We start from the raw sequence: 17,369 nt of genomic DNA, 5'->3' as shown, positions 1-17,369 counted from the left end.
AGGTAATCGAAGTGGCCAAATTTTGAAATGGTCCTCCCTCGTTTATTTGAAGGTACAAAATCTTTTCTTAGGTGGACAAAAATGGACAAAATTCTGAGCTAGTTAAAATTCAAATTTGAAGATGTCGCTCTACAGGTGATCGAAGTGGCCGAAATTTTGAAATGGCCCTCTCTCATTTATTTGAATGGTGCAAAAAATTTTTTTGGGTGCACAAAAATGGACAAAAATTGAACAAAATTCTAACCTAGTTAAAATTCAAATTTGAAGGTGTCACACTATAACTTCAGACCCAGATTTTCCTTTTTGTATTCTTATACTGCCACAGGACCACTAATTTAAAATCCACACACATACACACAACAGTAGCAAACTTTAACTTCAGAGATGGGTGACGTGAAAATTTTGTCGTAAGTGATTTGACACTGTTATTTATATCTTCTTCCAAAAAGGTGACAGTCATGTATCACTGCTGGGAGAATGAATCACTCATCCCTTTCTTGTTCTCCTTTCACATGACCTTGGAAGATATTTTAAACTGACAACAATGAACCATTTCAAGTTCTTGAGTCTTTTATATTAGAAACTTGAAATTCCATTTATGAGGAAAGTTGTTGGACGTTAAAAATTATCAATTTGGTCGTTCCTTTAAATATGCATTTATATGCAGTAACGACATAAACATGCACTAACCACCGAAATATGCAAATATATGCACTATAAAACTCTGCTCTTTTACCCCAAAACACCTGAAACGAATTTCTGTTTTAAAGAACATATCAATATTACATCAGGAAAAAAACATGCAAATATGCAAAAATCCGAAGTCTACTTATAAGACACTTAAGAAGTCGTTCAAATATATCCAAAAATAGAAAACAAGAAATATACAAAATAGAAAGGATTATTGTAGGAAATCTGAAAATCGAAGTTAATGTGGGTGCAGCGTCTATGGTTCATACACGGCACAAAGTTCTCGATGAATAGTTGTGGCCGAATATAGTTTCGCCGTAAGAAAACGTATAACAGCTCGCACCTCGCACTTGGCGGGGTTTTCTATCGTAGCACACATTTTGAGACGCTACAAAAGTGGAACTAGTCATCAGACAACCTTTACTCTACCACTGCTGGATGCAGACTGATATACCGCGCGCGTCTGGGTAAATGGTGGCTCTGCTCTCACTACTCCACGCACAGAGACCAATCGGAGATTACTTTTTACGTATATATAAAACAAGGTTGTGTGTTTTATATATATATATATATATATATATATATATATATATATTGTCACATAGTCTTGCTCAGTGTGTTGTTGTGTATAGTTTGACGTTATAGAAACAAGGCCTGATAGAATAGCTTGTTATGATGTTGCTTAGGCATATGTAATCATGATTTACATGGACAAAATGACACATGAGAGTAACGGATGTGTATTTCTTCCTTGCCATATACAAGCTACGGATGGCCTACGACATATTTAGGAATGTCATGATTTTGTAGATCGTTGTATTGATAATATTTGTTTCTCGTCTACTTACTACTGATTTGTGGATAGAAAAACGGAACACAACTGCATTTGCTAATTAGACTGGTCATCCTACACCACATGATGCAATTCCTCTGGGTATAGTTGACACCCAGAGTGATTTTTCTTTCTTCAGAAAACAAACAATTACGAACATCCTCAGGAACATTTCTCAACGCTTTCGTAGCTACTGTATCGGAAGCTGTGAGGCTGATGAGAGTGGTTGCACCTACGGGAACTAGATAACTCTTTACTGCATCCGGAAAATGATCGGTGTTTTGTACCATTACCTAAAAAGAAAATAAATTTGTACAATATGTTGCATATTTCATATGTAATTCATTAATTTTAAGTAATTTTGGTTTACTTTACTTTAAATATTTATATTCTAAGAATTTCATTTATCTTTTACACGACACAGTTATAATGTTGAATATATCATCTTGATCCCGTTGTTTTATATGGTAAAATATGTTTTTCTCTTTAAAACGAGCAAAAATTTTAATTATTTTATTATATTGATCTCTTCTTTAAGTCCGCTTAAATTATATCACTTCCGGAAAATCAGGTTCTTAGTTGTATAACACTAGCCAATGTCCCATGTGGTGAAATTAATAGACAGTCATTCTGTTTTAAATCACGAATTAAATCACGATTCAAAATCAGCCGAGTTTTAAAATAAAAATTGCTGATTTTAATCAAATTTCGAAATAAATTAATTTGAAGTGAAAATAAGTGAAGTCCCGTTTCTGTTCTATTATTTCAATTATGGAAGCTAATAATCATTATACAATGAAAGACATGATACATGTACAGCATATTATGTTCCACGCAAATAATGATTAGGGAAAATCCCGTTTAGAACGGGTAACGGGGCAATCCTGCTTTCTTCTCTTCGTAAGATAGGGTTTGCAAATTGGTAACTATTCTACCAGGAAAATCACCATCAACATTTAAAACGAAAAGTTTTTTTTTTTTTTTGGTCTGCACGTTTGTTTGTTCCCAGATAACAGTGGCATATGTAGTGTGGGGGGATTCCTTCTCCGAAACTTAAAAAGTGTTGTACAGGCGAAATATACGTATGTTATATGTATTTGGTGTCGCAAGGTAGTTTTGGACCGCCTGATTTTTAAAAAATATGTCCCTTTCAAATATCAATCATTGTTTGTATTATACGAGGAAGAGGATTTGTATTATTTGTATTATATGTGATTTAAATTAAAAAATCGATTTAAATAAAAAAATCAACAAAAATGATTTTTTTCCATCCCGCTAATAGATGTGCAAAAAGTGGTGGAATTCAATAACCAGATATAAACTATTGCACCGTGAAGATGATTGACTGAACTTTCCGCAAAACAATTTACAATGTTATTTCGAAAAAGACACAAATGCTGTCTAAGCCTGTGAAGAAATTTGTACTATTAATGAACAAAAATGTATTATGAAAAGGAACTGTCAAAAGATGGTTAGAAAGGATTCTTTCTGAGAATTTCAATATCCAAGGTGCTTTTCGAGTTGAGTGAGTAATCACAGCGAAGGTGAATGATATTCTAGCAAAGTTGAATAAGATCGGCATGTAAACGGTCATGACATCGAAAATGACCTAAACCTTCATATTTAAATAGTGTAAGGCCATTTGAAGAAAGGTGGCGAAAAAAAAAAAAAAAAAAAAAAAAACCACACTCGACGTTTGGGTCTACATGGTCTGACTCAAACACATTTAATTGATAGACATCTATCTCTGAACCTCTATTGAACGAAACGAACTCAGTTTTTGATGACTGAATTTCTTGCACAAGTAGAAGAGTTGATCTTTCCTTGAAAACACTGTTAAAGTCCACACAAACATTTCTATTATACTATGTAACTATGAATTAAAAAGGGACGCTTGCGTGAAAAAACGGGAGATTTTGCGTTTTTCTCGGGGCTCTATGGCTTGAAAAACTAAGAGAGCAGGTTGTTAAGAGTCTTAATTAAGCTGCTTGAGTTTTTAATTAAAGGAATTCTTACCTTTCATAAAGTGAATTAGAGAATTATGCAAACTGTTTCCGTGTTTGCTGGTAGCTTTTTCAATGACTTCAGTAAAACACTAAATCCTATCATTTGTGGGGTTTGTCTACTAGTAGAGCTCTTCAGGGTGAAAAATAAATGAAAACTTCGTTTATCAAAACTGTGTTGGATTAAAAACAAAAGAAAGAAAAAAGAAAAAAAAACTTGAAACTAACCACGTCACAATTCGTAGTTATTTCCACTGTTTTCAGGTTGTATGTCCTTGTATGTACACTTTTTCATTATTGGCGAGCTTCTGCATGATATTAAATCTATTTTCTGGTTATTAACATGTTCGCTCCTGTGGTTATATGGATATGGAAATTCCAGCTTTTTGCCGTTTTAGTGCATTTTTAGACGACGTATTTCAAGCACTAAAAGACGGTAGATTTTGCAAAGCACGTAGCAAATACATCTTTAAACCTCCGAATTTTAGACAAATAGAACTTTTAATGATATTGTTGAGTGAAAATACTACAATATTACTTCAAACAAATATTCGTTTACTTAGATGAAAACAAATTTTATAACAGAAATATTAAGTAGAAAAAGTGCAAAATTTTACTTATTGTAGTCATTGGGTGAAACTCTTAGAAAGTTGTATGAAATTACTGCGTTTTGCTTCATGAAAAATGTACAAAAAGCACCAATGTGCAAAAAGAATGAAAACAGTTCATACGCAGTTAACACTTGTGTTACCGATGAGCGAGAAGAATCACTGCAGATGAATAAATGAACAAAAACATAATTTATTCATATTTACATGTCTTCTGCGCGCGTGATTGATGTTTATGAGTATTTTATACATTGTTTCTTCTAATTAACTTTTCTGATTGTCTTTTGGGAATACATAGATGATGACTTTCAGAATCGCAAATCATGATATCCAGAAATTGTCAACTTCGCTGTCAAAACCACAAACAAACATTAACTCATCGAGAACACTTGCTATTTCTTCTTCATCTATTTTGGTTCGATCACATATTACTACCGAAATAAAAAATGAAACGACTTCAGCACAAAATAATCAGCAAAACGTTCTATGATCGTCAACGAAGTACTGCAAAATAAGACAACTGACAACAGCTTTTAGCTCATAAGTTGTTTACAATTTCGTTTCTAGATGTCAAATAAATAATATATATTTAAGATGTGAAACCAAAAAATTTTTCCACACAACTGACAACCAACTACATTCGCCAAAGGATTTTAAGACATGCATTGTACCACGCCGAGCTAAATTCGATCTTTGTCCAGTTGCATTGAAAAGTATTCCGAGTCCTGCTCATCTTAAGATTGAAGGTATTATAGATGTATACGTGAATTTAAATACTCAAAAATTAAGAAACTGCCTTTTTAAGTACTATCAGTGACCAGAAGAGACAACTTAAGCTTTAATCATATCGAAAAAATGAAGAACAAAACTTTCAACAATCTCCAAATAATGAAAATATTTGTCAGATTTGAAAAGAAGTTTTTCAAGAATCCCAGTGTAACATAGTTTTGAGAACTGAAAATTTTATTTACTTTTCTGTACCAGGAGTCATAAACCTACATAAATGACACGATTTAGTATCATACAGAAATCACTGAAAAAGGTACCATCTCCTACCGAAACAGTTTAAATTATCTTCTACTTCACTGGATGTAAGATAAGTGTTTCTTTTTGTCTTCATTTTAGTTATTCGAAAGTATTTTATAGCATCTACAAGCAATTACTTCATTTCTTTCTGGCAGCTATAACTTAGAATGTGTAATTGATAATTTATTGAAAATACTGGATGTACTGATAGTTTAAGCTCTTACTATCAATTTTGTAAATAACTAAACATGCATTGGTCTAGTTCGCAACTGCGAACTCAAGCGGAATAAATACAAAAATTACAAATATTGTAATTTTACTATCCATGGACAAGCATCAATGCACTTTAAAGAATTAAGTGACTATATTATTCTTATAAAAATTGTCAGAAGTACTTAAAATGTGTCAATGTAATCTATATAAATTTTTATATTACAGAAATAAATTATGATGCGTAGCTCATATAGATTTCTCATTTTTCAGTTGTTATTTAATATTTGTTACATTTTCATTTAGCTTAAACTATTTATCTTACATTTAACATAGATTTACTTACTGGTAGTATTGTCTGATCTGAATAGTACCCGAAAACGCTTTTAATCATTAAAATCAGCGAATCTGCAATTACTTTCTTACGATCGGAATACTACTACTACTATAATAATAATAATAATAATAATAATAATAATAATAATAATAATAATAATAATAATAATAATAATAATAATAATACAATGTAGTTTTATAATATAAATATAATAACACATAAAGGCAATACCGACATTCTTATGTGCTTCAAATTATCCAGAAAACCCCACAGGAAGCTAGATAAGGATATTCATTCTCCCATTAGTGATCGCTGATTTCAAGTAAGGTAAGAGCATTTTAATTTCAGTTAAATGTTGTAAAGACCTTAATGGAAATTTTCTTTTTATGCATGTCATGGGAAGCGGACAGTTTAGTAACTACTCGCGTAAGAGTTGAGAGAGGTGTTCTCGAGCTATTCAGTGTAAATAGAAATTACTTGTATCTAGGTATCAAAGATCTGGCGTTTGAAAACTTGAGTGAAACATTGGGTCCGGCTAAATTTAAAGAGATTTGATTCACGAACCCTCAATCGTCGAAACGGAACGTTAACATTTCACATTTGACTGCACAATTTATGTTCACCTAAATTCGCAATTAATTACTTTTCTTTTTTTAGTTCTGGCAGTTCGTTACGATTTTTTTCTTGCGTCTTTGCATACCAAGGCTGTTTGAACGAAGAGTCTATATCAAATCTAGAAGTAGGAATTAGTCACAGAAAATATGAAACATGTTAATATTTAAAGAGAGACAGAGAGAGAGAGAGTGAAATAAAGAAAGAAAGAAAGAAAGAAAGAAAGAAAGAAAGAGAGAGAGAGAGAGAGAGAGAGAGAGAGAGAAAATAATAGTTACAGTTGGGCTATGCATACATTTAAAGAGAAGTAGATATTAACACTTATAATAGTTGAATAGAAAGGATGGAGCAGAGGAAACGCATGTTTTCTAAACCTCTAATACTTGGCGACGATTAGGCGTATTGATTTTGAGTGACCGTTGACAGACAGCTCAGAGAATGAAGTTTCAGTCGCTATGGAGCGTTAGAGCAGCGTAGAGCATCGTGTGTTCGCGGTCGAGCAGTTCTTAAGAAACAATGATTCTGTGGTCACGGTTCAACATGTTTTCGTTGGAAAGTTTAGTGTCGCACATAGAGTAACAGTCCCAGATCGAAACACTATACTCCGATGGGTTGCAGCGTTCAGAAGTACTGGATCTGTGATGAAAAACAAACTACCTGGTTTTTCCCGTTCCATTCGAACTCCGGAAAACGTACAGTGAAAAGAGCAATTTTTGCTAGTCCGAAACGATCCGCTAGGCGCTAGGCTGTATCGCTCGGTATGTCACGTCGTTGCTTCATCGCATCTTACATGATCTCAAATTTTCTTTCTTATCACAGATCCAGTTTTTGAACGCTGCAACCCATCGGAAAATGAAATGAAATGAAATGAAATTTTTGAGTTTTACGTGCCACGGTTATGCTGGTTAAGCTAAAGAAGACGGAGCAACCCATCGGAGTAAAGAGTTTCGATCTGGGCTATATCTCGAAGTTCGACATTAAATTTTCGACGGAAAAGACATTGAACCGTGACCACAGAATCATTGTTTCTAAAAAACTGCTCGACTGTGAACAAACGATGCTCTATGCTCCAACGCTCATAACGATTGAAGCTGCATTGTCTGAGTTATCTGCCAACAACCAAAATCAATACCCCTACTTGTCGCCGAGTACTAGCAGTTTAAAAAAAAACATGTATTTCTTCTGCTTCACCCTATGTTTTAATAAAAGAAATAGAAATATTATAGAATTATAAATAGAAATATTATTGTTAATATTATAGAAATATCATGGTACAAAACAAATCAGCTCCTTGGTGACTCCTCTGTATGTTCTTTTCCTTTCCGTAACCCAAGCTGAATCTGATGTGCCAAAAGGCCATAATATTTGTTTTTAAGCCAAATCATTGCAAATTTTTGTGCCCCTTCCTCCTGCGAAAAATCCTGCGGACATCCATAGATCTGTGAATACTTTCTTAAAAATACAGTAAAGAATAAACATATAAGCTTTATGTACTTTCCAAGGAAAGAAAAAAAGTAAAGGATATTAAAGTGCCGAACATAATCGATTGCGTGTAGGGTTGTTGAATGAAGCGGAAGCTACGACGCGACGTTGCATGTAGTAAAGAGATGGTTAAAAAGACGCACTACAACGTGAGAACGCGGCAGGTAAGAAACATAGCTCGTTCTCTGGCAACACTGCAGTCTTCTCATTTGCTGATAGCGTTTAAAGAGAACTAAGACCACCGCCTTCAGACGACACAAATACTGTCCCTTACCATAATACTTGCGACTGTGCGTACATTTTAAGAAAGAAAGAAAGAAAAAAAAAATACGTACAGCAGCTGCATATACTGCTTTGGTATGCGTCCATGCAGTTGAATCTCTTAATGATATCTCCAACCCATAATGAGAACCAGCTTCCGTAGTGCGTTTTTCTTCAAACTTCCGCCTGTAAAAATATGTGAAAAATGTGTTATGTAAAGTGTGTTCTTCAGATATGTCTCTCATATCAGTACAAATTTATTTCCTTGTTTTCAAAGATATAGTTAGTTTCATCGACACAATCAAGATGTACAAGTATCTGTAAACGTTCCTAGCATAAGTTCTAACAATGTATTTTTTCTTTCTTTTGTTGTAATAGTAAGTGATGCCGTGGCACAATGAATGAGTGGAAATAATTCTGCTATTACTCAAACTGTGATTTTGCAAGTGAGATCAAATCATGTTAGCTCCCTGAACGACAACCGCATTCCTAAATCAAACTCGGATCATTACTGTAGGAATTCGAGGGAACGAAAGATGTATGCAGAGCGATTGGTCCTATTTATGTCCCGGTGTGCCCCGTGTCCTATGTGTGTGGGAGGTACAATTTTCGATTCCACCTACAAACGTGTAGAATTCAACGAAGAGCACATTAATTAAATTATGTGATCTTGTCTATAGTACAGGAATTTTCGAACACCCTTCATATATCAGGTTGTCTACAAAATATTGAGCCTTTATGAGTTAAAATAAATTTATTTTTACTTGAAAATAAATTTATGAAGCCACATATGCACCATTTTGCTTTATGATTTTTTTTTTTTTTTTTTTTTTTTAAAAGCAAAACTATAATGTTGAACTTTTGTAGTTAAAACAAAAGTGACACGTAGTTTTCACAGGTCTCTTTCTTTAAACTAACTTTACGAAATGCATAGAACGAAACAAGTGATAGTCTGACAATGTTGTGGATACATTAAAACCTTCCAGCTAAGTTCTCTCAATTTCTGAAGGATCGTTAAATATGAATGGGGTATGGCGTTGTCAGTATGGTGTACGACACATTTCCTGTTGATCAGTTCCAGCCAGGGGTGCCCACAAGGGGGGCTATGATGCAAACTGCGTCATTGAAATATTTGGGGGGGTTAAAATCTATATAAATATGTTTGAGGGGGTGTAAAAATTAATCGAAAATATTTTTTTTTTTCATGGAAGAACACCTATGGATAGACAATTGGGGGGGGTGCGTCATGGACATAAGGGGGGTGGACACCACTTGTTCCAGCGGTTTCTTTTGAACTGCTTGGTGAACTCGCGCTAGTTCTCAACAGTACAGATCCGAGTTTATGGTTCTGCCTGGAGGTACTAGCTCGTGTTGCATGATGCTCTTCCAGTCCCACCAAAAGCACGACATAACCTTCCTGGACGTCGGTATAAGTTTGCTCCTGTGGAGTGGACTCTGGAAGTTGTCCTAGCTTTGACCACGCTATTTTTCGAACATTGTTCTCGCACTTTTCAACACTCATGATCAATCGCTTCAGAAATGACTTGAGTTCATCACTTTTCAGTACAGATTTGCAAATGGAAATTTAATCGAGTAAATGTTTTATAGAGTCAGATCATGTGGTAACCAGACGTCAAGCTTTTTTTTTTTTTTTTTTTTTTTTTTTTTTTTTTTTTTTTTTTTTTTTTTTTTGCAGCTAGCTTTTTTCAAATGGTTTAACACTCTTTAGTCTTGAAACAGTTGGCGATGTCAGTACTGCTTCCTGCCGGTCTTGTCCCACTTTTGAAATACGTTTCCAGTTTTGGATCGATCATTACGTGGATAATCTTGAACACTGAAATTTTCAGAACGAAAGCGACTCAATCATCTTCCGAGTATTGCTTTCGACAGCATATCTTGCCCATTAACAGGACAAATTTCTTCTCAGGCTTGTTCAGCACTTGTGTCCTTTGTGAAATAAAATTGTAAAATACAGCGCAATTTTCCTGAAAGTTCAGTTGGCCATGTTCATGACGCAATACCTTATGCCTGATTATACGAATTTCACTACCTTTTGTTTATCTAGTAGTTTTAACTATCAGCTGGCAAATGATGTGAAAGAATGAAATGAAATCTTTGAGTTTTACGTCCCACAATTATGCCGGTTAGGCTAAAGGAGACGGTAATGATGAGAAATGATTGAAATGGTAGAATGAAGAAAGTGGGAGGAAACGGAAGAACCCCGAGGAACCGACGCACACAGTATTTGTCCACCAAAATGTTCACTTGGCGAGAGCAGGGTTTGAACCCGAGACTCCACGCACCAGAGGTGAACGTTCTACCACTGAGTCAGCGCGGCCCGCAAACGATGTGAGGTCTAAGCCATTGGAACCCATTTACCCAGAGATTAAGAGCACCAACATCATTTCGTACGCAAAAGGCTCAGTACTTTCAGACGGCTGCTGTAAAAAGCAATGCAACTGTGTGATTCTGAGATAGTTCAAACATGGAAGATTGAACATTTATAAGATAAAATTTCAATCTCACTTCTACTTTGTGAATTAATGAGCTTAGAATATTTCTCCTCACAATTCTTTTTAAATTATTGATCTTTTTATCATTATTCATTTGAGTTTTCTAAGAGAACAAAATAACAAAGAAAGTATATATTATACGGGATTTACGGAAATCATCCAATATTAATCAGTTTTTTTCATGAAAATAGACTTTTACTTACATAGTATTCGCGTAAAGTATTTTCCTGTGCTGCAGACCTCTGCCATCAAAGTTGGGTATGGACTTTCTTGAAAAAAGTTAACTAATTGTGGCTTAAGAACAAAAGTTAGGGTAACTAACTAACTAACCCCTGGCGTGACAGCTCTTTGTTGGCCTAAGTCTCTCCAACGCCATCTGTTAGCGAGCAGTTAAACAACGTATAGTCTACCGACGAACATATGGACAGGGCGTAGCGTCCATCTATCCGTAACAGACGTATCAAGAGCATTAAGGACGTTATGGCTGTAACATCATTTATTCATGTGACTTCCCAGTTAGGGTGAGTGAACGTAGAAATGCAGCAGAAGGAAATAGAACTCTTACGTGAGTCCAACTCTATAGCTATTAGAAGATTACGGAGCCCCCCCAAAATACAATATATACTGTATTTTTAATAAAGATTTGACAAAATCAATGAAGTATCCGTTCTTTTCCATAATCAGGAAAATCAGTCCCCATTCCGTAAACGTCACCAACATCTAGTGGCCAACTTGCCGGTAAATGTCGATCATCAATATAACGACGTGTGGAAGGACTGCCGCTAGTTTCCCATCAAAAAGTTTAGAAAAACATTTTATGGGCTTTGAAAGTTATTTTGTTGATCCACTAAATTAGTCAGGTATTAATCGTGCTTAATGGAAATGCGACTCCTCATATATTGGTCTAACGAAACGCAATATTAACACCCGAATTAAATTGCATATTAGACAATCAAAAATGTCACAAGAAGATGACATGTCGGGATTGTCGCTTCACTTAAAACAACATACATACAATATAAAACGAGTTAATGTGATAGGTTCACAAAAGGAAAAAAAAGGGGGGGAGATAAAATAATCATTCTTTATTCATAAACATAAACCGGCTTTAAATCTGGATTTTGGCAACATTGATACAATATGAATACCTACCTTTAATGTACTTTTTAGATCTGGCATAGTGACGAAACATAGATATTATGTTTCCTTCAACTCAGCTGATTGTCTCGCATTGTGCTCTGTTTTTGGCTTTTAGAATCCATTTCTTACGATACCTTTATCTGGGGGTATGGACTCCTTTTTCCACACCATTTTTCTCTCGTACTTTTTTAATTCTTGTTACCTTACCACTGAAGGCAGAACTAGCTTGGTGTTCCGATATGTTTTGAGAGTATTTTGTTTCCCCAGGGAAGGATTTATTGGTAAGTAACAAATCTTTTGTTAATGAGGGTTTTATGTCTGATTTATTTAAAATGTACTGGAATTTTAATGAAGTGATATTATTGGTTTGTTCCTCAAGTCTAGATAATTGTCTTTTTCATAATTATTTTGCATTATATGTACACATTTAATTTAAATTAAGTTTGAAAGGATCAATTTTCACGAAGGGAAGGATAGTGAAGTAGAAATTGAAGAAGGAATCAATAAAATCAAATTTTTAAAATTCGAGTCCAGTTCAAAGAAAAGAGCAAAATAAATGTACAAAGAAATCAATGGGCTAATAAGCAAAAATAGCGCAGATGTAAGTAGCTGAAGAATGAAAGAGCTTACTTGACGGTTAACTTCTGTAAAATATAAAATAAAATTTAATCTCTTGACAGAAAATTAATAAAAAATTAAAAAAAAGAAAACGATAGAAATTGCATAGAATAGTTCGTCACAGTTGTTCAAGATCTCAGTTATTAACTTGTTACTGAACTCTTTAACTCTGGGAAGATAAATTAAATTTCTACTAATCACACATTAAATTTCTACTAATCACACATATCTACTTAGACGATTCAAATGTTATTGGAACAGTCTTTGTGGGAAATTAATAAATATTTAGGTAAACAAATATCTATGTAACCACCGATTTTGCATGTAAAATAACAGGAACACAACGAAAAATAATATGAATCACGTTTAAAAGTGGCAATCAGTGAAAAATATTAGTTTTTTCTAGAACTTCTCTGTTCATATAAAATCTTCTGTAAATCAAAGGAATTTAATCCAATAACTAATTGGTTCGTATTAGCTGTGCCATCCTAAATAACTAAAACTAGAAATATAAATCACTGAACGAAGCACCGTTTATTTAAAAAAAATAATAACTGTGTAATAGCTTCGCCTACTAACTGAACATGTTAGCTTCATGAGAGACTGTCTGCACATATGTAGATAGTTCCGATGAAGCCAGTATGTTCTGTTAGTTAGCGAAACTGTTGCACAGTTATTATTATTTAAAAAAATAAACGTTGTTTGTCCACTGATTTGTATTTCTAGTTTTAGTCAAAGGAATTTTAACTGCTGACTTCCATAGTGAGCTACTTCATTCTTCCATCATGTTGCTTGTCTGATCTTTTATTCTCAGAAATGGCTACATCGATTTCAAACAAAATTGTGATGAAGGCAACTAACATTCTCCTTAGGTATGATTTAAAAGTCAACTGAGAACAAATAGAGCTATGTTCAAAGTCAGCAATTCTCTCAAAAAATGTAATATCCTGTTACAGCATCATGTCCTATCAAAAGGATAGCTTGATTAATTCGAACAGTCCTGCTTGCTACATTCAAGTGACATCAACAAGGGAAAAAACCGGAATGAGCATACTTGAAAACTAATATCTTGATATAATCCTAAAAATATACAATGTTATTTCTTCATTTCGGCTTCACCAATATGAATGCATGGTTTTCAAGAAGATGTTGATGGTCTACTTAGGTAGATTGCCAAATTCAAACAAGATCAAGGCAAAAAATTCAAAATAACGCTCTTAGAAAAGTAATATTTTGATTTGATCGTATGGATAAGAACGTCATGACCTTTCTCAAGGACGTCCTGGACAATTTGCACGAAAATTGCGGTAGAAGTAAGTGATATTCTATTATGTGATTTTCCAAATTCAAACGAAGTTGTTAAGCAGAAGAATCGTAACATTAAATGTTTGGCGAGTAAACTCAAATATTAAAGTAGAAATAATATGATGCCCATTCTTAAGGGCAGCTTAATCATTTTGAACCAAAAATTGGATCGTAGATTTCCGTCCGTTAATTTGCTAAATTCAGTTGAGATCGCTAAAGAGCAAAAGTCAAAGACGGCAAAAGTATCAAAAACAATGTCCTGTTTTGATTATGGAAATAATAATAATAAAAGTCTTTATTGAGATCAGGAAATTACAGACATTTGGTCCAATTACAATTAGCAAGAATAGCACAAAATTAACAAAACGAACATGCATATAATAATATTAAAATAAAAACATATATTAAAGTAACATAATAATACGTATTAAATAAAACACTGCAATTGCAATCAAATTATAAAAAATAACCATCCACGGACAATGAAAAGATAAATAAGAACTAATCTAATTAAAACATGCAAAAAAGAAGTTCATGAAAGTAGTAGGTTATAAACTTCCTTTGAAAGAAGGAAAATCAGGAGTAAAGACATCAATAATATAAATAATTGTTGACATTCGACAAATATTTATACAGAGTGTTTCAAAACAGCACCTTCAACGTTTAGGAGGTTGACTCCTGACACCAAGTTAAGACAAAAAGTATAGACCAACCTCAGTGCACAAATGACTCCTTTCGGAGTTATATGCTTCCAAAACCATCAAAACATGAACCTTAAAGGTCCATGGCTCCAAAATTATGGGACCTACTGTAGTTGGGTTAAGACTTGTCTCAGGAACTAATATCTGCGCTATCCAAAAATACATCTTTCAGAATCCTAAGATACTCATGCAACAATTTTTATAGAGAGAGTTTGGCTAAGGGGAATAAAATTTGAAGTACTCACTAACTACCTCTATAAAAATTGTTGCGAAAGTACCACAGGATTGTGAAACTTGGATATTTGGATATGGCACATATTAGTTCCTAAGTAAAGTCTTGATCCGACTATGGTAGATCCCATAGTATTGGAGATATGGACCTTTAAAGTTCATATTTTTTCATGTTTTTGGCAGCCAATAACTCTAAAAGGAAAGATTTCTGTACCCAGGTTGCTCTATATATTATCTTATGTCTTATCTTGGTGTCAGGAATCACCTCCCAAACGTTGTCGGTGTTGTTTTATATATTGGAGCGTCACTAAAAGTAGTATTATATTTGAAATTTATAAAAATTTCTTATTGACCTGTTAGGAACAGGAAGACTAACAGCTTCAATTAATGGCAACTTGCCAATCAAAATATTATTGAGTAACTTAATATCAAATAGAGTTCTTCGTGCAGATAGTTTAAGTAGGCCAATAAGGTGCCTAATTTTATTCTGAGTTGTCTCTGATGAAAATTTGAATTCCCATCTTAATCATGATAGAAACAAGTTTTGAACTAGTTCGATATCTTTTCAAAGCTACTGGTCTCTTTTTTTTTTTCCAAATACTAATACAATATTAAAGGTGTCTTCCTACGTTAGCATAGTATAGAATTAAGCAGGCATGTTAATATTATAGCATATAATAATAATAATAATAATAATAATAATAATAATAATAATAATAATAATAATAATAATAATAATAATAATAATAATAATAATAATAATAATAATAATAATTATTATTATTATTATTATTATTATTATTATTATTATTATTATTATTATTATTATGGCTTATTGTCACGGGAACGGCTGAATGAATTAAAACGAATTTTAGTACCTACGTATTTTGAACCAAGATGTATCATGTCACTTAAATTCAAATATGTACCCTAACAAAGGAGGAGTGAGGTTTAAAATTTATTTCCTCCCTTCTCCCTAAGTAAAGGTATCTCTCGAGGCAATCACATTAGATACATCGAATTTTGTATACAGGGTATTATAAAAATGAGTCACAACATTTTGAGAACTGATTCCTCACATCAAATTAAGAAAAAAAAAAGTTCATGTCGATTTGTGCTCAAAAGTGGATATTTTCGGAGTTACAGGGTGCCGTAAAACGTGAAACAAGTGAAATTTAAAAGTTCATAGCTCCATTACTATGGGATCTATCATAGTCGGGTCAAGACATCACTGAAGAACTATATGTGAACTATCCAAATATTTTTCTTCTTATTATTTCCCGCTATCTATTCATAAAGCAACGAAAATAAAAAAAAAATGGTTGAACCGTTTAGAATGAACGTTTGAATATAGAACTTGGGTGACCTGTGTTTATTATATCACTTTCATTCAAATGTGCCAGTACTGTGTATCTTGAAGGAAGAAATGGGATACATTTTACAGAAGTAAATACAGCTGTTCTGTTTGAAATTAGCTTTTGAACATAGTTAGCACTTGGGTCGAGCAAGGTGTTTATCACTTCATTTCAATTCAAGAAAAAAACAGGAGAAATTTAAATGTACAGGGTGTTTCAAAATGAATATTGTAGTTTTGAGGCATTGTAGTATTTATTACAATTATAAATAATACATCAAACGAAAGAGCTACTCAAACTGTCACACATGCGCGTACACTGTTTCCTCTATCTGCCGTTAGAAGCGTTAGTAGCAAAGATGGCGACTAGTGAGCTGAAAGTTTTTTTTTTGTGTTTTACATTTTGCCAAGATTGAATCTGTAGTTACAGTGCAACCGTCTGTGTGGAGAATTTTAAAGAGACCCTTACAACTACGTCCTTATCGTTTACAGTTGCTACAAACTCTAAAACCTACAGACTACGGTTTACGTGCTAATTTTGGAAATGAAATGTTGCTTCATGGCGATGAAGATTTTCTGCATTGTGTCGTCTTCAGTGATGAATTGACATTTCACGTAACTGGCGATATGAACACTCATAATGTTCGCATCTAGGGGTCACAAAATCCCCACAAGGTGGTGCAGTTACAACGAGACTCCCTTGAATTGAGTATGTCTTGTACCAGTGGCGTAACTAAAGGCTTGGGGGCCACCCCGCAGGCAGCATGAAGTGGGACCCCTTCCCGACGTCCCACTTCAAGAGTTGGGGCCCCTTGAAGGCTTGGGCCCCGCCGCAATTCGGGGTCTGCGGGACCCTTATTTACTCCCCTGTCTTGTACCATATCCTGGCCGAAAATTTATGAGCCTTTCATCCATATCAATTCGATGTATGCCCTGCGATGAATGGTGCTCTCATTGAACACTTGCAGCAAAAACTGTTTGAGTTGCTCTTTCATTTGGTATATTATTTATAATTTGTACGTTAAATGCACTAAATACTACAAGGCTTTAGAATCCCGATATTCATTTTGAAACACATGTATATCTCGCAAATAGCTTCCATCAACCTATTCTTTGCTTGTGAAAATAATCATCTGAGCTGCTTAAGTGTAATTACAGAACTTTGATTTTGAGACTGTACAAGTAACATATATTTTCTTTTATTACTGACCTCTTGTTTTGTGTAAATGACACTCGACTGTTGAAGGAATAACACAACCCTAATTCAGTCCATTGTCTTTGGAAAATATCATGACATCTCTTCGGGAATTGCTTCCAGATACAATCGCCAAGAAATTCGTTCATTCTGACTCTAACCTGAAAATAATAATTTATCAGTTTGAAGTGTATTTCTTCTTGATAAAATTATCACCAGAAATAATACATTTAAGAACGTGTTAAGCTTTT

At 33.9% G+C, this 17,369-nt stretch overlaps 1 protein-coding gene across 1 annotated transcript in view; it reads right to left on the bottom strand.

The window, feature by feature from the left end:
* LOC145682697 (sodium channel protein Nach-like) overlaps positions 1-17,369 on the bottom strand; it is an 81,715-nt gene that overhangs the window by 38,136 nt on the left and 26,210 nt on the right. The window contains exons 5-7 of the mRNA XM_081754085.1: positions 17,134-17,279; positions 8,136-8,247; positions 1,539-1,815 (exon numbers count right to left, since the gene is read on the bottom strand). Of these exons, the coding sequence (XP_081610211.1) occupies positions 1,539-1,815; positions 8,136-8,247; positions 17,134-17,279 (535 nt within the window). The remainder of the gene's footprint in view (positions 1-1,538; positions 1,816-8,135; positions 8,248-17,133; positions 17,280-17,369) is intronic.

Source organism: Thermobia domestica, chromosome 4 (assembly GCF_964235325.1).
Source record: "Thermobia domestica chromosome 4, izTheDome1.hap1.1, whole genome shotgun sequence".
Lineage (NCBI taxonomy): Eukaryota > Metazoa > Arthropoda > Insecta > Zygentoma > Lepismatidae > Thermobia > Thermobia domestica.
The sequence above is the reverse complement of the archived record's forward strand: the minus strand, read 5'-3'. Positions and strand labels throughout refer to the sequence as shown.